The sequence below is a fragment of the Piliocolobus tephrosceles genome, chromosome 15, assembly GCF_002776525.5.
Source record: "Piliocolobus tephrosceles isolate RC106 chromosome 15, ASM277652v3, whole genome shotgun sequence".
Classification (NCBI taxonomy): Eukaryota; Metazoa; Chordata; class Mammalia; order Primates; family Cercopithecidae; genus Piliocolobus; species Piliocolobus tephrosceles.
The window spans coordinates 106599223-106622085 of NC_045448.1; the positions used below are offsets into that span (position 1 = coordinate 106599223).

Below are 22863 nucleotides of genomic sequence, written 5' to 3' on the forward strand. Positions count from 1 at the left end.
ATGCAGCTATTCTGGAAAAAACAGTGTGTGGAGAAACTGGATCACGCATGCATTGCTGGTAGGCATGTGAGTGATGCAGCTATTGTGGAAAAAACAGTGTGGCAGTTTCATATAAATCTAAACATACGGTTACTATAATTGACCTACTAATTGCACTCTTGAGGGTTCTCCCAGAGAAATGAAAATTTATATTTGCACTAAAACCTGTATATAAATGTTCATAGCAGCTCTTTTTATACTAGCCCCAAACGGGAAACTACCCGGATGTATTTCAGATGTGCTGTTGAACAGCGATACATCCATACCATGGAATACAACTCAGCAATAAAAAGGAGTGAAGTGTTGGCACATACAACAACCTGGAGAAGTCTCCAGATAATTAGGCTGAGTGAAAAAAGCCAACTCCAAAAGGTTACATGGGCATGATTTCGTTTATATGAGCTTTTTAAAATGAAAAAGTTTTAGTCATGAATAATAGAGTGATGGTTGCCAGGGCTGGAGGGAGGGCAGGAGGAAGATGAGTGTGATTATAAAAGCGACACACTGGATCCTCAGGGTGCTGACACTGTTCTGTGTCTTGACTGTGGTGTTCATGAACCTACACAGTGGAGAAAATTGTGTAGAACTAAATACATGTACAAACACCAATGAGGACATACAAAACTGAGAACTTCTGAACAAACAGATGGATCGTACCAGTGTCGCTGGGCTACTTGTGATACTTTGCCATAGTGTTTGCAGAATGATACAATGGGGAAACTGAGTTAAAATATAGCTCTTTTTACTATTTCTTACAACTGCATATGAATCTACAGTTATCTCAGTGAAAATTCATCTTAAAAATACACACAGAGAAGCACAGGAAGCAAAACAATTAGAAAGTCAGGAAAGACCCCTTTTGTGAGTTAAAAATTCTTGAAACTGCCTCACAGATGTCATCCATTTTCACTATGAGATGATCTGCAGAGAACTTTGTGGGGGAGATGGCTTGATGAGAAGTAGGATTACATGTTGAGATCCTTATAATCAAAAGCAGACCTCATCCTCTCCCTTCCCCCAACCCAGTCCTGGAGGAAGTATGTAATTTTATCTCTAAAGGTGACAGAGAAGCATAGTCTCATCCCCTGCAAGGAAACTGGCTCCCAGGTATTTCCCTAGGGAAAGCTGCCCGGTATGTAGGTAATACTCACATGGCGCCCACTGTGGCTTCTGGTACCCCGGGTTTGTGTGCTTGTGCTGCCTGTACCATCAAGAAGCTTAAATTCTAGGGTGTGCAGACCTTGTCTTACCTCTAAGCATCCACGCCATGTACACAACTGCCACATACCTCATTCTGAAGTGAATTTCATTTAGCTGATTTTTTTTCTAGTAAGATTAAATCTTCTGTTTAATAATAATGCAGTATAGAAGTATGACCATCTTAAAATTTGTTAGCAGTAACATAGCCAACTTTCAGCTCATGTAAGCTAAAAGTTGGTTTTAGGCATATGCAGTTCTGTCAAGGATATGTTATTATATGAATGCAATACTAGACCAGATCGAAGGATTTGAATTCTCTTATCATTTACTAATGTAAAACATTTAGAGGCTTACTTTCTTTATCTGTAAAATGAATTCTGTATTTATCTCCAATGTGTTAAGAGCTGCAAGGACCACTGGAAATACAAACACAGTTGTTAAGACAGTAATGCACTTTGAATTAAAATGCGAGATGTTACTACAGAAGAACATCTAAATTATGGATATCTCTGTAAAACTGAGGTTAAAGTACAATGTTCAATCTTGGCCTGTTTGTGTTTTGGACCAGATAATTGGTTGTAGGGTAGAAGAAAGAGTGTTCTGTGCATTACCTGGTGTTTAGCAGCAGGCCGGACTCTACACACTTAATGTTAGTGGCCCCATGATTTGAGACAAACAGAAATGCCTCTTAGTTTTTTTAACTCTTCTAGAATTTGTCCAGCGTGTTTTTTGATGTTAATAAAAACCCACACACAGAAAAATGCTTCTGGATGTTGCCAAATGCCCCCAGGGAAACAAAATTGCCCTCAGTTGAGAACCATTGAGTTATAGGGATGAAATTATCAGATATGTTCGTTTTATAAAAGAATTTAATAGTATTTTAAAGCATACCACATTTATTTTTGCCAAGGCTGGTCTATTTGATTGGAAGAAGAGTCCATTTTCCTCCCGCATATCCCCATTTGGAATTGGGAGTGTGTTCTGAGAGAAGCTGTGCTCAGATGATCTGGAATCCACAGCCTAGTGAGGAGCGAGGTTGAAGCTGAAGTCCTTAAGTATGACAGAAGCATGGGTGGGAAGGTACTGAAAGACCAAAGAATTTGGGGGTGGGGAGGTAGGAAAGGTGTCTCCAAGTTCACATGCATGTGCATATTTTCCTTAATACCTGAGATGAAACAACACCCCTGTTATGTCTTGTCTGTTCTAAAGAGATGTGGTGAAGAGAATTTGCATCTAGTTGAGAATTACTAAAGTTTCTGTGATTCAGTGAAATTGCTTTTGAAACATTGTAGGAGTGTCTTACATTTGATAGAAGGTTAAAAAAAATGCATGGCACGGGCATTTTCGAGGGCTCTGAGTACTCTTAATAGACCCTTATCTCTGGATATGAGTTCATGAGGTTCAAAGGTCCCTGCCAGTCAAATGGCAAACTATGGCGTTTCCCTGTCCTTTAGAGATTGCTTTACTGTCTAATGAGGTTGATCATCTTTTTCATATAGTTATTGGCCATTTATTTTTCTTTAGTGATTGTCTTCTTGCCCTTTGCTTACATTTCAGTCACAACATTGGTTTTCCCATTTCCTTTTTTCCTTTTCACTGTTGAATTATAACAGTTTTTACATACCTTTACATTGTCAAGTTATTAATGTTGTAATCCTTATTTGCCTGTTTTTATCCTTATTCAGTGTTTATTTTTGCTCATTCTCTGACCTTTGACTTTTCTGCATTTTGTATTAAGTCGTTATAGTTGGGTTCCAGTTGTTTGACGGAATCCTTTTGTCTTTATACAAACAGTTGAGTTTATCTTATTTAATCTCACTATAGATGTGTTTAATCTTTTCCATCCACTTTTATGCATTCATATTGGTTTTGGTTTTGGTTTTAATCTCTTGATAATGGGGCTCAATTTTCAGGTACACTTTTAAGATACGTTTAAGCCTTTATTAAATGACTTCAGAAGCAAAATAGTGTCTATTGTGATCTTCCTTATTCTCATAACACTTAAGGGTGTGTTGGCATGTTCTGAGATTTTTATTCTTGTTTATTACAGTTAAATGATTATTTTTGTTTTGTGGCATATACTTCAAAAACAGTATTTATTTTCTGCTTTTCTAACCTGATGTCCACAGATCCTTTGCATCGGGTATCTGCTTATCTTTCATAAGGCAGCTTCCTCATTTGTGAGTCTTTGTATGATAATTTCAGTGGTCAGATTCTGTCTTCATGATAATTTTTTTCTCCTCAAGAAAGTGCACATGAGTGATACACTTCCTGAGTTCCTTTTCTGTAGACTTCATGTGAGACCACAACTTCTCATGCTCTAGAATTCTGTCACAACCATTATTGATGTATGAATAACATACAATAAACTACATGTGTTTACGTAATTTAAAAAGTTTGGCATATTTATGTACCTGTGAAATTATTACTACAATCAAGATAATGGACATACGTATCACCCTTAAAAGTCTACTTGTGCCCCTTGGTAATCCCTTTACACTCCTCATCTTTAGACAACCACCAGTCTGCTTTTTGTCACTAACAGGCAGTTTACATTTTAAAACACTTTATATAAAAATCGAGTCATACAGAATGTACTTTTTCGAGGGTCTGGGTTGTTCCACTCAGCATAATTATTTTGAGATTAATCTGTGTTGTTTTGTGTATCAATAGCTTCTTTTATTGCTGAGTAGTATTCCATTGTACAGATATAACGCAACTCATGTGTCTGTTCACCTGTATACATGGAAGTTTGGGCTGGTGGAAATTTGGGCTATTCCAATATTGAGCTATAACAAAGCTGCTACGAACATTTATGTACACGCCATTCATCGTATGGACAAATGCTTTTGTTTCTCTTGGACAGATATCTAGGAGTGGAGTGATTTGGTCATATGGTAGGTGTATGTTTAATTTGTAAGAAATTGGCTTCAAACTGTACTACAAGGCTATAGTAACCAAAACAGCATGATACTGGTACCAAAACAGGTATGTAGACCAATGGAACAGAACAGAGGCCTCAGAAATAATGCCACACATCTACAACCATCTGATCTTTGACAAACCCGACAAAAAAAGGAATGAGGAAAGGATTCCCTATTTAATAAATGGTGTTGGGAAAACTGGCTAGCCATATGTAGAAAGCTGAAACTGGATCCCTTCCTTACACCTTCTACAAAAATTAACTCAAGATGGATTAAAGACTTAAACGTAAGACCTAAAACCATAAAAACCCTAGAAGAAAACTTTCTAGGCAGTACCATTCAGGACATAGACATGGGCCAAAGACTTCATGACTAAAACACCAAAAGCAATGGCAACAAAAGCCAAAATTGACAAATGGAATCTAATTAAACTAAAGAGCTTCTGCTCAGCAAAAGAAACTATCTGAACAGGCAGCCTACAGAATGGGAGAAAATCTTCGCAATCTTTCCATCTGACAAAGGGCTATCCAGAATATACAAGGAACTTAAACAAATTTACAAGAAAAAAACAACCCCATCAAAAAGTGAGCAAAGGACATGAACAGACACTTTTCAAAGGAAGATATTTATGCAGCCAAGAAACATGAGACAAAATGCTCATCATCACTGGTCATTAGAGAAATGCACATCAAAACCACAATGAGATACCATTTCACACCAGTTAGAATGGCGATTGTTAAAAAGTCAGGAAACAACAGATGCTGGAGAGGATGTGGAGAAATAGGAGCGCTTTTACAGTGTTGATGGGAGGGTAAATTAGTTCAACCATTGTGGAAGTCAGTGTGGCGATTCCTCAAGGATCTAGGACTAGAAATACCATTTGACCCAGCCATCCCATTACTGGGTGTATACCCAAAGGATTAAATCATTCTACTATAAAGACACGTACACGTATGTTTATTGCAGCACTATTCGCAATAACAAAGACTTGGAACCAGCCCAAATGCCCATCAGTGATAGACTGGATAAAAAAAAATGTGGCACATATACAACGTGGAATACTATGCAGCCATTAAAAAAAAAAGGGATGAGTTCATGTCCTTTACAGGGACATGGATGAAGCTGCAAACCATCATTCTCAGCAAACTAACACAAGAACAGAAAACCAAACACCACGTGTTCTCAGTCATAAGTGAGAGTTGAACAATGAGAACACACGGACATAGGGAGGGGAACATCACACACTGGGGCCTGTCGGGGGGTGGGGAGGCTAGGGGAGGGATAGCATTAGGAGAAATACCTAATGTAGATGACAGGTTGATGGGTGCAGCAAACCACCATGGCATGTGTATACCTGTGTAACAAACCTGCATGTTCTGCACATGTATCCTAGAACTTAAAGTATAATAAAAAAAATTTTTAAATAGAAATTGCCAAGGTTTTTCTAAAGTGGTTGGTCTGTTTTACATTCCCACCAGCAATATGTGCCAGTTCCAGTTGCTGCGCGTCCTCACCACATTTTACGTGGGCATTCTTTTTAATTTTGGACATTAAAATAGGTGTGTAGTATCTCATTGTAGTTTTTATTTCCTTTTTCTTAAAAATTGATACTGAGCATCTTTCCATGTGTGTAGTTAACATTTGTATAATTCCGCACTTTAAAATATTAGGTTCTTTTTTACTCAGTTTCATGAGTTCTTCATATACTCAGCATATAAGCCCTTCATCAGATACATGATTTACAAATATTTTCTCAGTATGTGATTTGCCTTTTTATTTTCATTATGGCATATTTTTGGTGAGCATATGTTTTTAATTTTGTTGAAGTTTGATCTATCAGTTTTTCCTTTATTGATAGCGATTTTTTTGTTCAGGTAATCTTTTCTGTTTCAAGGTTACAAAGATAGTCTCCTGTGTTTTCTTGCTGATGCTTTATAATTTTAGTTTTTATGCATAGAACTATGATTTATCTGAAATTATTTTGAGTACATGATGTTAAGGATAAAAGAGCGTTTTCCTCCAACATAGGTTTGTTTGGTGTCTTAGTCTGTTTTCTGTTGCTATAACAGAATACCACAGATTGTGTAATGTATAAAGAAACAATGTTTAGTTAGCTCACAGTTTTGGAGGCTGGGAAGTCTAAGAGTATGGTGCCGACATCTGGTGAGGGCCTTCTCGGTGTGCTGTAACATGGCGGAGGGCATCACGTGACTAGAGGGCAAGCGCAAAAGAGCCAGAGAGACCTTACTTTTATAGCAAAATCGTTCCCACAGTAGCAACATTAATAGATTAAAAGGTAATTAATAATAATGAATAGACTATTCATGAAGGCAGAGTTGACATTAATGCATTCCTGAGGGCACAGGGATTAAGTTCCCAACACATTAATTTTGCAGGAACGCTTTCAAACCATAGCGTCTGATTGTTCCAGTACCATTTTTAGAAAAGATGTATATTTTCCACAGAATCCACTGATCCCTTTGTTGAAAACCAAATGACTTGTATACATGTGTGTCTGTTTCTAGACTTTGTTCAGTTCCATTGATCAGTCTTTATACTAGTACCACACTGTCTTGATGACTGTTGCTGTTTTGTGTGTGTGACAATAGACATAATGTAAAAATGACCACTTTAACCTTTTTTTGTTTTGTTTTGGATGGGAGTCTCACTCTGTCGCCCAGGCTGGAGTGCAGTGACGCAATCTCAGCTCACTGCAACCTCTGCCTCCCAGATTCAAGCAATTCTCCTGCCTCAGTCTCCTGAGTAGCTGGGATTACAGGCGCTCACCACCACGCCCAGCTAATTTTTGTATTTTTTTTTTTAGTAGAGGTGAGGTTTCACCGTGTTGGTCAGGCTGGTCTCAAACTCCTGAACTGAAGTCATCCGCCCACCTCAGCCTCCCAAAGTGATGGGATTACAGGCGCGAGCCACCACACCTGGCCCTTTTTAACCATTTTTAAGTGTACAATTTAGTGACGTCGCATACATTCACATTGTTGTGCAACCATCACCATCATCCAGCTCCAGAAATTTATTTTCCCAAACTGAAACCTAAACAGTAATTCCTCATTCCTCCCTCCCCTTACCCCCTGACAGCCACCATTCCACTTTCTATCTCTATGAATTTGATGACTCCAGATACCTCCTAAGTGGAATCATACAGTATTTGTCTTTTTTAACTGACTTATTTCATTAGTCTTGAAGGTTCACCCATTATTGTAGCATGTGTCAGAATTTTCTTCCTTTTTAAGGCTGGATCATATTCCGTTGTATGTATAAATCACATTTTGTTTGTTCACATGTCAGTGGGTATTTGGGCTGCTCCTACCCCTTAACGGTTGTGAATAATACTGCTGTGAATGTGGGTGAGCCCCTGTTTTCAGTTCTTTTGGGTATATACACAGAAGTGGGATTTCTGGTCTTATGGTAATTCTATGTTTAATTTTTTTTCAGAACCTCGATACTGTTTTCCATAGTGGCTACACCATTTTAACATTCACACTAATAGTGCACGAAGGTTCCAGTTTCACCACACCTTTGCCAAAGATCCGTATTTTCTTTTTAAAAATTTAAATAGTAGTCATCCAAACAGGTAGGAAGTGGTATGATTGTGGTTTTGATTTGCATTTCCCTAATGGTCAGTGATGTTGAGCATCTTTTTAAGTGCTTACTGGCCATTTGTGTATTTTCTTTGGAGAAATGTTTGAGTCCTTTGCCCACCTTTTAGTTTGATTGTTTTTCTGTTACTGAGTTGCAGGAGTTCTTGATATATTCTAGATATTAATCTCATCAGATATTTGATTTATAAATATTTTCTCCCATTGCATGGGGAATATATGTAATTTTCATAATAAAAAGTTAAAAGAAATTTTTCTTTACAGAAAATAGAAGAGTTCGACCAATACCAACTCATTTACCACTCAGACTCAACAGTTATTACCATTTTGCTGTGTTTGCTTTATCCATACAACCTCCCCAACACACAAATTATTTTGCCAAGACTTTTCAAAGAAAATTAGATTCACCCTTACACTTTACGTAGTATGCACTTTCAAAAAATTAGGACAGTTTTCTACGTCTGCCGCATTTTTTGCATAAACAGTCTCCAGAACATTTACAAAATAATATATATTACCGGGAAAAATAATGCTGTTTTGCTCTCATTTTGATGTAGCAGATAACCTTTTGGGATAAGTTCACTGATGGTATTCCTTGTAGTGTTGGCATTTTCTCATACATCAGTAAGAACTTCTTTTTCTTCATCACCTGAAATACAGCTATTGCCTCCAACTTCCTACTTCTTCTTGTCTTCCTTATCTTTAAAACCTAAAGTAGACCGAACTTCTTCCCATGACTTCCTTATGAGGCAGAGCGTTATCTGGCCTCTGCTTAGCCCTCCAGTCGCATTTTCTCCTCCTCTCCCAGCTCCAGCAGAGAGACCTGCCATCTGTTTCTTGAGCATACCAACCTCTGCCCTCTATGAAGGCCTTCACATGTGCTGTTTTCTGTACCACCACCCATCCAGCTGCCACACTGCTTTTTTCAGTCCTTCAGGTTTTTATGTAAATATTATCTCTTCAGACAGGCCTTCCCTCATGATGTATTTAAGTATTGCAACTATTTGTTCCCCTTCACAGCACCTTTTCAGTGTTTTGATAATCCTATTTCAGTATATAAATATGTATTTTTTAATGACTATCTCTCCCTCACACACACCACCCACTGTACCTTGAGTTCCTTGACAGTGGGAATTGTTAACCACCAGCACCTGGCACACAATTAGTGAGCAGGGAACAGTCCAAGGCACTGCAGCCTCACAAAGTGATTATCACGGGGACTGTTTTCAGGATAAAAATTGATCGCATTCTTTTCTTTTATATGTGTAACAGAAACACACATAAAAACTTCATGTGTGTTTACAATTTGATCTAGTCATTGTATGTGATTTGGAGACCAGTTTTAACCTTAAAATCCAAGTGGTTATAAAATGAATGTTGGAAGTAAAATAGAATATTTTGGATATGCCCTGTGTCTGTAGTATAAATATTTGGCTTCAGTTTTTTAATCATTATTTTATTCCTTTTGCAGACCGAGACAACACTTGGACTCAGTTCATATCAGCAGAAAAGGTAAGTATATTTAATAAGATCACTGCCATACTTTCAGTTCCTTCTGGGGGATTCCTGTGGTTCTCCCCTCCACTTTCCCCTTGCTCTTTTTGGTGAAGAAGGAATAGCAAATTGTAAATCAATTATATGATTATTTCTAAGTATTGTGTGTGGGAAACCAGGTTTAAGTTTGAATGTGCACTTCATGCAGTTGTGTAGCGTGCTTCCCCTGTCGTGTCCGAAGGGCTGTTACTCAGAGCTGAAACTCCCCTTGCTTTGTGAGAGATTCAGCTGTGTAGCTCCTTAGTGGCTTCTCTTGTGGCTGTCCCTGCTTTTGATGTACTGGCCATTGCTGCCCTCAGTTACCAGGGGTCTGCCTGCAGGTCCCCAGAGGAGGATCTCAGCCCTGCGAAACCCAGTCTTGTGACTTGGAGAGACCACTTTTAAATACAGCTTCCCCATGATAACGGGATGGTTTTACCTCAGGTGTTAAAGAAAATAGGTACATGCATGTGAATTTGGAGACACTTTTCCTGCCTCCCCACGTCCAAATTATTTGGTCTTTTGGTACCTTCTCACATCTGTAAAGAGACATACTGTGCTGATTCTCTTTCCATATCCGGTGAAAGTCTGTTCTGGTACCTAAAGGTGAGTGAGAGCTTTCTTTGATTTGGATAAAACGGTCCCTCCAGCACCTATTTAGTGTTCACTCCCAGCTCTTAATGATTGCTCCCCGGGGACCATAGATGTAAAGGAAGTTAGCTTACAAGGTTCAGCGTAATGGTGTAGTTGCTCTTCCTATTGGCCAGAAACATCTGGTCAGGCACCAGTAGCGGTTCTAGTGAGCGCCGTTTAGTAACAATTGAAAGGCTGGCAGTGGTGTCAATAGGGCTTTCAGGTAAGGAGCCCGTATCGTGGATTTAAGAACCCAGTTATTTTACAGTGTGTGTTTTTAGAAGTATGTTTTATTCTGTCAGTATATTCCTTAAATGACAGCAAAGCAAATTTATTTTTAAAAATTATTAATATCCACTGAAATCAGACACTTAGCTACCAAAGTGGCTATGGCAACAAAAAATGCCCCCACTTTGGCTGTCATCACTGCAGTTTCCATTCTGAGGTAGCAGGAACAGGGAAGCATTTGTTCCTCCTCGGCCTTCATGTTAAGGTATATCTGTGAATGTCTCCAGACTAGCAAAATGCAGACTGCATCAACAAAGCATTTTGTTTTGAGAGAGAAATATAAAATATTCAGACTATTAGTAGGACAATTAAAACTTCTTACCTCATAAATAATGAAAATTCTTCAGTATTCACTATTTTTTCTCTTTTCACTCTTTCATCTCTGCAGTAACATGGCCCTTCTTCCCCATTGTTCTGTCATTCTCCCTAATGTTATATGTCCTATGGGGACCTGCCCTGTCTGTGATTCCTGCCCAAATATTTAACACTGGCCTGGGTTGTGTCCAAACCACTGTGTGTCTAGCCTGATTCCTCCTTGGCTGGACCATCTAAGAACCCTAGAACTGTCTAACCACATCTAGAGCCAAAAGAATGGGGAGAAAAACATGTATGTTATCTTGTGCCTCTTCCTGCTTTCTTCCAGCAATTAGGAAATTAGCTGTGGAATTAGACTGCACTACATTTATGAAGATGAGGATGTTCATTTGTGATCAAAATCTGGGCTTTAAGTATTTTCCTAGTGTTATGAAGAATTGATATCAGTACATAATTATATTCTCATCTCGTTCTACTTATCTACTCTGTCTAAAACTTAGTGGCGTAAAATAACCATTTTATGATGCTCTCAAACTCTGTCAGAAATTCAGGCAGGGGAGTGCAAAGACAGCTTGTCTCTTCTCCATGATCTGGGGCCTCAGCTGGGGAGATTTCAGAGCTGGAAATGACTTGATGGCTGAGAGCTGGAGGCATGTCCATTACATGTTGATGCTAGTTTGCTAGCTGGGACCTCAGCTGAGCTCTCAACTAGAATGCCTATAAGTCGGCCTCTTTGTGTGGCCTTCACATGGGCCAGTTTGGGCTTCCTCCTAGTATGATGGCTGGACTCCAAGAGTGAATGTCCCAGAGGAAGCTAGTGAAAGCTGGACCACCTTAATCTGCCCTTGGAAGCCACAATATTACTTCCACTGCCGTACGCCATTAGTCAGCAAGTCACTTAGGTTGTCCTAGATTCAAGATAAGGGAGGGGAGAAAGAGCTCCCCACCTCCTGAGGGCAGGAATATTAGATTTGTAGACACAATTGACAGCTGTCACATTTTACATTGTGTGTGTGTGTGTGACCAGGATCATGAACTGGGTGAACATTTAATTCAAATTAGTATGCAGATTGGGTATGGGACTGGGTTAAGCGCTAAAACATAAGTCTTAGTGAGCCCAGGATGCAGTAACAAAATACCATAGACTGAGTGACTTAAACAACAGGCATTTATTTCTCACGGTTCTAGAGGCTCAGAAGTCTAGGATCAAGGTCTTGCAGACTTGGGCCTGGCAAACTGTTTTGATGATAATGAAAAACTGATAACCATATGGACCACTAACATAAACCTTAGGTGTCTTGATACCCCTACAACTAAACCCCGAGAGGCTTACAAGCATCTGTTTATAAGACCCTCTTCAAAAGCACTGTTTTCTTTGAGATTGCATTTTGTCATTTCATCAACACATATGCTTTGTAACCTCATCAGAAGTGGTGTCTCCGATATCCTCCAGAGCTATTTGGATGTGTTTAACATCCAGAGGACATTGGCAGATCTCATTTTCTACAGGCTTTGTGCTATAGAGGCTTATCTTGAGGAGGGCCGGTGGCAGCCAGGTGATGCCTGTTCCCCTACAGAGAATTTGATACGTCAATTTTCTGTGTTCAGCGATTTAGAGGAAGACATGAACATAATGAGGGAAAATGGACAATATAAAAAAGAAAAAAAATGAAGCCTCTAGAGTTGAAAATACTGTTTCTGAAATGAGTATTTCACTGGATAGGAGTAAGAACAACCTAGACATTGCAAAAGAAAAGCTTAGTGAGTTTGAAGACAGTGACAGCAGTAATTTAAACTGAAGCGCAGGGAGAAAAATAACTAAAAAACAAATAAATCCTTGGTGACCTCTGACACAGTAGTAGCAAGCAGTCTAACACGTGTGTAAGTGAGCTCCCAGGAACTGGGAGAGGGAGTAGCTGTGGAAGAACTTTAATAAACCTGAAGCAAGAGTAACACAAAGTCACACCAAGCCAGATAATATTCAAGTTGTTGAAAATCAGTCACAAATAGAGAAACAGGGAAGAAAACTAAATATAGTAGTTCAAAAGATAAGAATGACTGCTGGTTGTTCGTCAAGGACAAATGCAACCCCCAAACCAAGGAAATAACGTTTTTAAAGTACCAAAAGGAAAAATTGCTAATCTAAAACACTACATCCAGCAGGAATATCCTTCAAAAAAATGAAGACATTTTCAGATAAAACTGAGAAAATTTACAGTAGACTGGCACTTTTGAGAAATGTTAAAGGCTAAAGACAGTTAACCATTTCAGGTATAAACACAGATCCTATGAAGAACAAAGACCATCAATGAAGGCAAAAATATGTGGAAAAATATAAAAAATGTTCTCTGGTTAAGAAAATGTTAATTTCTAACATTTTAAAAACGATTTAAAAACAAAAGTAATTGTTTATAGCATGTATACATTACGTGTGTGATAACAGCACAAAGAACAGAAGGGTTGCATGAAAGAATTGAGTTGTAAGATTCTTACATGATATGTAAAGTAGTATAATATTATTTGAAGTTAAACTGTGATAATATGAAATAAGCTCCACAGGAAACATTAAAATCATTAAAAAAAATACCAAGAGCTATAGCCAATAAACTAGTCATGAAGATAAAATGAAATACTAAATGAATACTCAGTTGATCTAAAAGAAGGCGTAAACAGAACAAGATGGCATAAACAGAACAAGATAAAAAGCAGATGAGAAAAAATGGCAATATGGTAGACTTAAACCCAAACATATCAGAAACTATAGTAAATGAATAATTTCAATACCAATTGTCAGATTATATTTAAAAAACGAGACGCAAGCATATTTTGTCTACAAGAACTTTATTTTAACTTTGTATTTAATATTTTACTTTTTGTTTTGAAATAATTTTAGAGAAAAGATGGAAAAATAGTACAAATAATTCTTACATCTTCTTGACCCAAATTCCTCATTTGTTAGTTTTTTCATATTTGCTTTATCATTCCTAATCTCGCTTTTTTAACTCTCTCCTTTTCCTTCCCTCCCCATAGCTACTTTTTTATACATACATGTGCATGTATTTGTAATTTTTCTGAAGCATTTGAAAATCATTTGTAGACATGATGCTGTTTTACCCCTAAATATTTCAGTGGATATTTCTTGTGAACGTTGTTTTAGAGATCATCATATACTCATGAAATTCAGGAAATTAAGACTGTCTCATACTGCTGTTTAATCTAGAGTCCTCATTGGGATTTTGTAAATTGTCCCATTAACGTCTTTTATTTTAAAAAAATTTTGGGTCCAGGGTTCAGACCCTCATATTTAATTTTCACTTCTCTTTAGTCTCTAATGTAGAACAATTGATTTGTCTTTCTTACTGTCTTAGAACTTTGACATTTTTGAAGAGTAGATGCCATTTATTTTACAGAATAACCCAGATGGACCCAGGCACGGTGGCTCACGGCCTGTAATCCTAGCACTTTGGGAAGCTGAGGTGGTGGATTGCCTGAGTTCAGGAGTTCGAGACCAGCCTGGGCAATACAGTGAAACCCCATCTCTACTAAAATACAAAACATTAGCAGGGGATGGCGGCGTGCGCCTGTAATCCCAGCTACTCAGGAGGCTGTGACAGGAGAATTGCTTGAACCCGGGAGGCGGAGGTTACAGTGAGCCGAGATTGCACCATTGCACTCCGGCCTGGGCAAGACAGAGCAAGACTCCGTCTCAAAATAAATAAATAAATAAAATAAACCCAGCTAGAGTTTTCTGATATTTATTCATTATTTGATTCAGAATTTGCATTTTTGGTGGAATATTACTGAAGTTTGTGTCTCTCCCAGTGCATCCTATCAGGAAGCGCTTGATGTCTCGTTCCATTTTTCTCTTATAATTAGTAAGTGTCTTGCAGAGAAGTACTTTGAGACCATGCAAGTACTGTGTTTTACATGAAATTCTGAATAGTTTTAGAATCTATTGATGATTCTTGCCTGGAGCAGTTATTGCGCTGGCTGGGTTTTTAAAAAATTCTATCACACTTTCTATGTTTCTTAGTTGGCATTCTGACTGAAGTTAAGATTGAGGTCATGGTTCATTTTTATCCAGGTGTTTCACCATTGTTTGCACTGTTGTAAAAAGAAATCACATGTGCGTAGTTAGGTCTATTCTGTGTCATTTACATGTCCCCAAGAATCATTGAGCAGTTCCTACTTTCTGGTACGTTAGGAGGTTCCAGGCTTGTTTTGTAATTTTCCTGCCACAGCCCTGGAACAACCTATTTCTCAAAAGACCCCTGCTTCATTTTAGTGGAAGATAATATTGAAAAATTAATCTTTATGTGCCATGCGTACTCATTGCTATTATGATGTATTAGGGTTCTCTTAGAGGGACAGAACTATTAGGATAAATATATAAAGGGGAGTTTATTAAGTGTTAATTTACACGATCACAAGGTCCCACAATAGACTGCAGGCTGAGGAGCAAGGAGAACCAGTCTGAGTCCCAAAACTGAAGAACTTAGAGTCCAACATTTGAGGGCGAGAACCATCCAGCACAGGAGAACTCAGACACAGGCTTGGAAGCTAGGCTTGGAAGCTGGGCCGGTCTCTCTTTTCATGTTTTCCTGCCTGCTTTATATTTGCTGGAAGCCGATTAGATTGTGCCCACCAGATTAAGGGTGGGATCTGCCTTCTCCAGCCCACTGACTCAGATGTTAATCTCTTTTTGGCAACACCCACACAAACACACCCAGGATTAATACTTTGTATCATATCCTTCAATCTAATCAAGTTGACACTCAGTATTAACCATCACAAGTGGTGTCATTACTAGTGAGGTGTCACTGTCTCTAGACTCGCTTAGTAAAAGGAAGAAAATGTTTGTGTTTATGTGTATAAATACGTACAGTTTACACAAACATATTCCTATTCTTGTATCTGTGTATATTACAAACCAGGAGTTACTGATGCCTCCAGTTTTGATAAAAAAAAAAAAACAGTGTTCTGTCTATTCTATTTCTGTCCATTCTCCAACAATTAGAAATCTGGCTCCAGTTATCTGTCTACAGTAAGTGTATTGATTTGTTCAATCCTAGAATACAGATAAATTAGTTTCAAAATTGTTAACTGATACGGCCATAAAAAAATGAATATGGTGTCTGTTTAGGGTTCTTGTTTTTTCTTTAGTCTAAGTGTATATTGTCAAAATACTATATTCTAAATTTACATGGGTTTTAATGTTCTTCATCTTTCTCTTCATCCTTCTCCCACTCCCACACCCATCTGCATTTTACATTTGAAATGAAGTTTGGTTGATTTGTTTCTATCTGTATTCCATGCAGGATTTTCACTCTACTTTTTGAATTTTTTAATTACATAATTTTACATATTGATGGGGTATATGTGATAGTTTGATACATGCATAGACTGTGTAATGATCAAATCAGAGTGTTTCTCCATCACCTCGAACATTTATCATTTCTTTGTATTAGGAACATTTCCAGTCTTCTCTTCTAGTGACTTTGAAATATACAATATATGGTTGCTAACTGTAGTCACTCTGCCCTGCTGTTAAAAATAAAAACTAGGGCTTATTCCTTCTGTCTGTCAATAACTGTGCGCTTGAGCCCATTAGCCTACCTCTCTTCATCCTCCCTCTCACACCAAAAAACAAATCTTCCCAGCCTCTGCTGTCATTCTACTCTTTATCTTCACAAGATAAACTTTTTTAGCTCCCTTCTTATAAGTGAGAACATGCAATATTTGCTTTTCAGTGCCTTGCTTATTTCACTTAACCTCCTGTTCCATCTGTTGCTGAAAATAACGATTTTATTCTTTTTTATGGCCGAATAGTGTTCCATCGTGTTTAATATATACCAGTTTTCTTTGTTCTTCCACCGATGGACACTTACGTTGATTTCATATCTGTGCTATTGTGAGTAGTGCTGCCGTAAACATGGGGGTGCAGGTGTATCTTTGAAATACTGATTTCTTTTCTTTGGATAAATAGCCAGTCGTAGAATTGCTGGGTCGACTCCTATCTCTCACTGTATACAAAAATCAACTCAAAATGGATTAAAGACTTACATCTAAGACCCGAAACTATAAAACTACTTGAAGAAAACATAGAGGAAATGTTCCAAGACATTGATGTAGGCTAAGATTTTATGGCTAAGATCTCAAAAGCATAAGCAACAAAAATAAAATATTCCCATTTAGAAAATTTACTTTTGTGCCATTATTTTTTTTTTTTTTTTGAGACGGAGTCTCGCTGTCACCCAGGCTGGAGTGCAGTGGCCGGATCTCAGCTCACTGCAACCTCTGCCTCCCAGGTTCACGCCATTCTCCTGCCTCAGCCTCCCGAGTAGCTGGGACTATAGGCGCCCACCACGTCGCCCGGCTAGTTTTTTATATTTTTTAGTTGAGTCGGGGTTTCACCGTGTTAGCCAAGATGGTCTCGATCTCCTGACCTCGTGATCCGCCCGTCTCGGCCTCCCAAAGTGCTGGGATTACAGGCTTGAGCCACCGTGCACGGCTTGTGCCATTATTTTTTTACCCACTGTCCTACATAGGAACATTTCATTTGTTTCCCGTATTTTGCAATTGCAGACGGTGCTTCAAAGAATAATCTCTTGTGTATGTATTTTCCTATTTTTTGAAGGTTACACTCAGGGTAAATTCCTACAACTTGAATTGCTCAGTCAAAAGATAAGTGTAGGTATAATTTGTCTTGTTGAAAGTATATGTTTAGACATGACTAACGGTTATATGAAAAAATGCTCAGCATCGCCAGCCATCGGGAATGCAGATCCAGACAAAGATGCGTTCATCTCACACCTGTTAGAAAGGCTGTCATCGAAAAGACAAAAGACAACAATTATTGACCAAGAATGTGTAGAAAAGTGAACCCTGGTTCACTGTTGGTTTCAATGTAAATTAGTACAGCTGTTATGGAAAACAGTGTGGCAGCTCTAAAAAAAAAAATTAAAAATAGAACTGCCATGTGATCCAGCAAATTCATAACTAGGTATATATACAAGAGAAAAGAAATAATTATGTCAAAGAGACATCTGCATTCTCATGTTCATTGAAGCATTATTCACAATGGCCAAGACAGGGAGGAATCAACCTAAGGGTTCATCAGTGGATGCATGGACAATGAAAATGTGGGGATGTATGTGTGTGTGTCTGTGTGGATTCTTAATAGTATTCCACACATATTTAGTGGAATACCATTAAGCCTTAAACATAAGGAAATCCTGTCATTTATGACAACATGGATGAACTTGGAGAACATTAGGTTAAATGTGATAAGCCAAGTACAGAAAGATGAATAATGCATGATCTCACTGAAATGGAGAATATAGAAGCAGAGAGTAGAATGGTGGTTACCCAGAGCCTGAGGGTGGGGACCAGGGAGATTTGAGAGATGTTAGTCAAAAGACACAAAATTTCAGTGAGAAGGTATAAGTTCAGCTTAGCAGTTTTTCGACTTTATGATGGTGCCAAAGCACAATATATGTTGAGTAGAAACAGTATTTCAGATTTTGAGTTTTGATCTTTCCTGGGCTAGCTGTACAATACTCTCTTGCAGCTTTCAGTCAGCCACACAGTCCAGAGAGTAAACGACTGATACTCTACCCTGTACCATGTTACCAGATGACTTTGCCCAACTGTAGGTTAATGTAAGTGTTCTGAGCATGTTTAAGGAGAGACTAGGCTACCTGAAAAGTAAGTTGGTATGTTAAATACATTTTAGACTTGTGATTATTTTCAACTTATGGATTTATCGGGACGTCACCTCAAATACAAATACAAAGTCAAGAAGCATTTCTATTGTATACTTGAAAATTGCTGAGAGAGTAGATTTTGTGTTCTTACCATAAAACATGATAACTATGTGAGGCGATGCATGTAGTAGCTCAATGTAGGCATTCTACAATGTGTACATATTTTAAAATACGTTGTACATCATAAATATGTACAGTTTTCACTTGTCAAGTAGGGAAAGGGATAAAAAGTTTATGTTTAGGATAAATTCATGGAAGTGGGGTTGGTGAGTCAAAAGTAAATGCTGACACCGTTTCATTAAGTATTGTCACATTCTCCTTCAAGGTCTGTACCACCTTGCATTCTCTCATCGGTGAAAAAGAGTACCTATTTCCCACATCCTTTCCAACAGAATGTGTTATTTTTAATTGTTGCTGATCTGATAGGTCAGAAATTTTATCACAGTGTAGTTTTAGTTTGTCTTTAATTATGAGTAATGTTAACCATCTCCTAGTATTTAAGAGCCATGCTTATATTTGTCTTTTGATGTTGCCTGTGCATGTCTGTTCTACCCGTTTTTCTGTAGTGCTCTTAATTTTTTCTGATTGTTTTTAAGAGTTCTTTATATATTGGAGATATTAGTCTTATTTTGCAAGTATCTTCTCCCTGTTCATCAGTAGTCTTGATTTTGAAGAAATGCACTTCTTAATAAGTATGCAATTAGGTTAAATGTAAAAAGATGTAGGAAAACAAGCAAACATTAGTCTTAAAAATGCTAGAGTGGTTATGTTACTCTCAGACAAAGTAGACTTTAGGACAGGAAATATTATCAGAGATAAAGAAGGACATTTTACAGTTATGAAAGAGACGGTCCCCCAGGTAGATACAACAATCCCAAATTCTAATATTGGAGCTTTAAAGTACATGAAGAAAAAAAATGAATAAAACTAAGGGAACAAACCCACAGTGATTACTGAAGATTTCAGCATTCATCTGTTCATAACTGATAAAATAGATGGAAAATCAGGGTGTAGGTTTGAAGAATACTATTAAGTAACTTGACCTAATAGGTATTTATTAAATACTACATCCACCAAGATCAGATTATATAGATTATACTGTGTGATTACAGCAAAAATAAGTTAGAAATCGGTAACAATGAAAATCCAGATATTTTATAATTGGGAATTAAACCAGAAGCTTTTCAATACTCATGGGTTAAGAAAGAAATCATAAGGGATATTAGAAAATGCTTTGAAGACAAAAATATAACATATCTTAGTCTGCTTGCGCTAGACTGCCATAACAAAATACCATAAACTGGGTGGCTTAAACAATAGACATTTATTTTCTCACAGTCTGGAATCTGGAAGTCTGAAATCAGGGTGCCAGCATAGTCAGTTTACACTGAGATGTGTTTTCCTAGCTTGTAGGTGGCAGCCATTTCACTGTGTAACTCTCATGCCCTCTGGTGTGCACGTGTGCATGGGGGCTTTCTGGTGTCCTTTTTTGTAAGGATACTAATCCCATTATATTAGCCCCCACCCCTTATAACCTCATTTAACCTTAATTGCCTGCTTGTAGATCCTGTGTCTGCATAATAGTCATAGTGGGGATTAGGGCTTCAATATGTTAATTTAGGAAGTGGGGGCGGTTGGGGGGAATTCAATTCAATTCATAGAACAACATACCAAGTTTTCTGGAATTTAGCCAAAGCAGTATTTAAATAGACATAGCTTTAAAAGTTTATATCAGATAGAAGAAAAATTTTTAAATGAGCAATTTACATTTCCAGTTTAAGACATAGAGCATCAACTTCAAGTAGACGAAAATAAAGGATATACTAGAAATCAGTTAAATAGAAAGTGGAAAAAAACATCAATGTAAACAAAAACTGATTCTTTGAATCTAGCTAGATTGGTTAAGAAAATAAGGCAGACAAAATCAATAATGAAATAGGGGATATCACTACAGATCTTATAAATATTCAAAGAATGAGAGAAATTATGAATCCCTTCATTCTCAAAAATTCAGCAATTTAGATGAAGTGGTCAAATACTTGTAAGATACAGATTATTAAAACTCAGAGAGAATAAGAAAATGAGTTTTTAAATATCTGTTAAAGACATAGAACTTACAATTTTAAACCTTTTCACAAAGAAAACTGCAGGCTCATATACCTAAACTGGTAAATTCTATCAGACAACTAGTGAAAAAATACTAGTCTTACATAAACCCTTTTAGAAGAGAGAGGAATAGAATGTCCTTCCTTACACATTTTATGAGGCGATTATTGCAGGCATTACAAGAAAGCTAGAAGCTACATCTCTTCAAACATATATTCAGAAATCTCTAACAGAATATTAGCAAATCAAATCCAGAAACGTATAACAAGGTAATGCATCATGACCAAAAGGGGTTTATCTTACGAATGCAAGATTAATATTTGAAAACAATATAATTTTTCTTAACAATATTTCAAAAACTTTTGTAATTATTTGAATAGATGTAGAAAAAGCCTGTGACAACATTCAGCATCTGTTCAGCACACGAAGAATAGAAAAGAATGTCTTTAACCTGATAAGGAGTATCTGTGGAAAAGTAACAGTTAACATGATATTAATGGTAAAAGATTGAATGCTTTCTTTCTAAGATTGGGAAAGTGGCAAGGATGTCCACTTTCATCACTTACATTAAACATTGTACTGGATGTAGTAGTCATTACATTAAGACAAGAAGCAGAGGTAAGAGCCATCAGATTGGAAAGGAAGAACAAAAAGGATTTTGTCTACAAACCATGTGATTGTGTGGATAGAAAGTCCTAAGGAATATACCAAAAAGTAATACAGTCAATAATCAGAAGTAACTGATTTCTTCATAACAAGTACAGAAGTAAAATGTTGTAGACAAATGCCATTTACAATATCATAAATCATTGCATACCTTGGGATAAATTTAACAAAACAGTGTTGAGACCTATACACTGAGAACTGTAATATAATAGAGTAATTAAAGAACTCCTAGATATATTGAGAAATGTCCTGCGTTCATGGATTGGAAGATTGTGAAGATAATTCTCCCCAGATCGGTTTTAGATTAAGCAATTCCAATGGAAATTTCAACAGACAGTTTTTTTTTTTTTTTTTTTTTACAAATTGATAAGCTGCTTTTCAAGATTAGATGGAAAATGTTAAGCATCTAGAATAGACCAAACAAGTTTTAAAAAGAATAAACAAATTAGAAGATTTAAACTACATGTTTTGAAGATCCAGTTTAAGACTTCTTGTCCATATGTGCCAGGGTAATTCAGTGACACAAGAATACTCTTTCTCAGCAGGAGTTACAATCCTAGTCTCTGATGACACAGACTTGAAACCAACAAAGATCAAAAGAGACAAAGAAGGGCATTACATAATGGTAAAGGGATCAATGCAACAAGAAGAGCTAACTGTCCTAAATATATATGCACCCAATACAGGAGCACCCAGATTGATAAAGCAAGTTCTTAGAGACCTACAAAGAGACTTAGACTCCCACACAATAACAGTGGGAGACTTTTAACACCCACTGCTTATATTAGTCAACGAGACAGAAAATTAACAAGGGTATTCAGGACTTGAACTTAGCTCTGGACCAAGCGAACCTAATAGGCATCTGCAGAAATCTCCACCCCAATCAACAGAATATACATTCTTCTCAGCACCACATCACACTTATTCTAAAATTGACCACATAATTAGAAGTAAAACACTCCTCAGCAATTGCAAAAGAACAGAAATCGTAACACTTTCTCAGACCACAGTGCAATCAAATTAGAACTCAGGATTAAGAAACTCACTCAAAACCGCACAACTACATGGAAACTGAACACCCAGCTCCTGAAGGACTACTGGGTGAATAACAAAATGAAGGCAGAAGTAAAGATGTTCTTTGAAACGAATGAGAACAAAGACACAAAGAACCAGAATCTCCAGGACACATTTAAAGCAGTGTGTAGAGGGAAATTTATAGCACTAAATGCTCACAAGAGAAAGTAGGAAAGATCTAAAATTGACACCATAACATCACAATTAAAAGAAGTAGAGAAGCAAAAGCAGACAAATTCAAAATCTAGCAGAAGACAAGAAATAACCAAGATCAGAGCAGAACTGAAGGAGATAGAGACACAAAAAAATCCTTCAAAAAATAAATGAATCCAGGAACTGGGTTTTTGAAAAGATCAACAAAATAGATCACTAGCCAGACTAATAAAGAAGAGAGAAGAATCAAATCGATGCAATAAAAAATGATATAGGGGATATCACCACTTATCCCACAGAAATACAAACTACCATCAGAGAATACTATAAACACCTCTACGCAAATAAACTAGAAAATCTAGAAGAAATTGATAAATTCCTGGACACATACACCCTCCCAAGTCTAAGGAAGGAATCGAATCCCTGAATAGACCAATAACAACTTCTGAAATTGAGGCAGTAATAAATAGCCTACCAACCAAAAAAAGTTCAGGACCAGACAGATTCACAGCCAAATTCTACCAGAGATACAAAGAGGAGCTGGTACCA

General features: G+C 37.4%; 1 protein-coding gene across 2 annotated transcripts in view; it reads left to right on the plus strand.

The window, feature by feature from the left end:
- Positions 1-22863, plus strand: part of TMEM131 (transmembrane protein 131) — a 243055-nt gene that overhangs the window by 79314 nt on the left and 140878 nt on the right. For both annotated transcript variants that reach the window (XM_023211442.2, XM_023211443.2), the window contains exon 3: positions 9252-9292. In XM_023211442.2, the coding sequence (XP_023067210.1) occupies positions 9252-9292 (41 nt within the window). The remainder of the gene's footprint in view (positions 1-9251; positions 9293-22863) is intronic.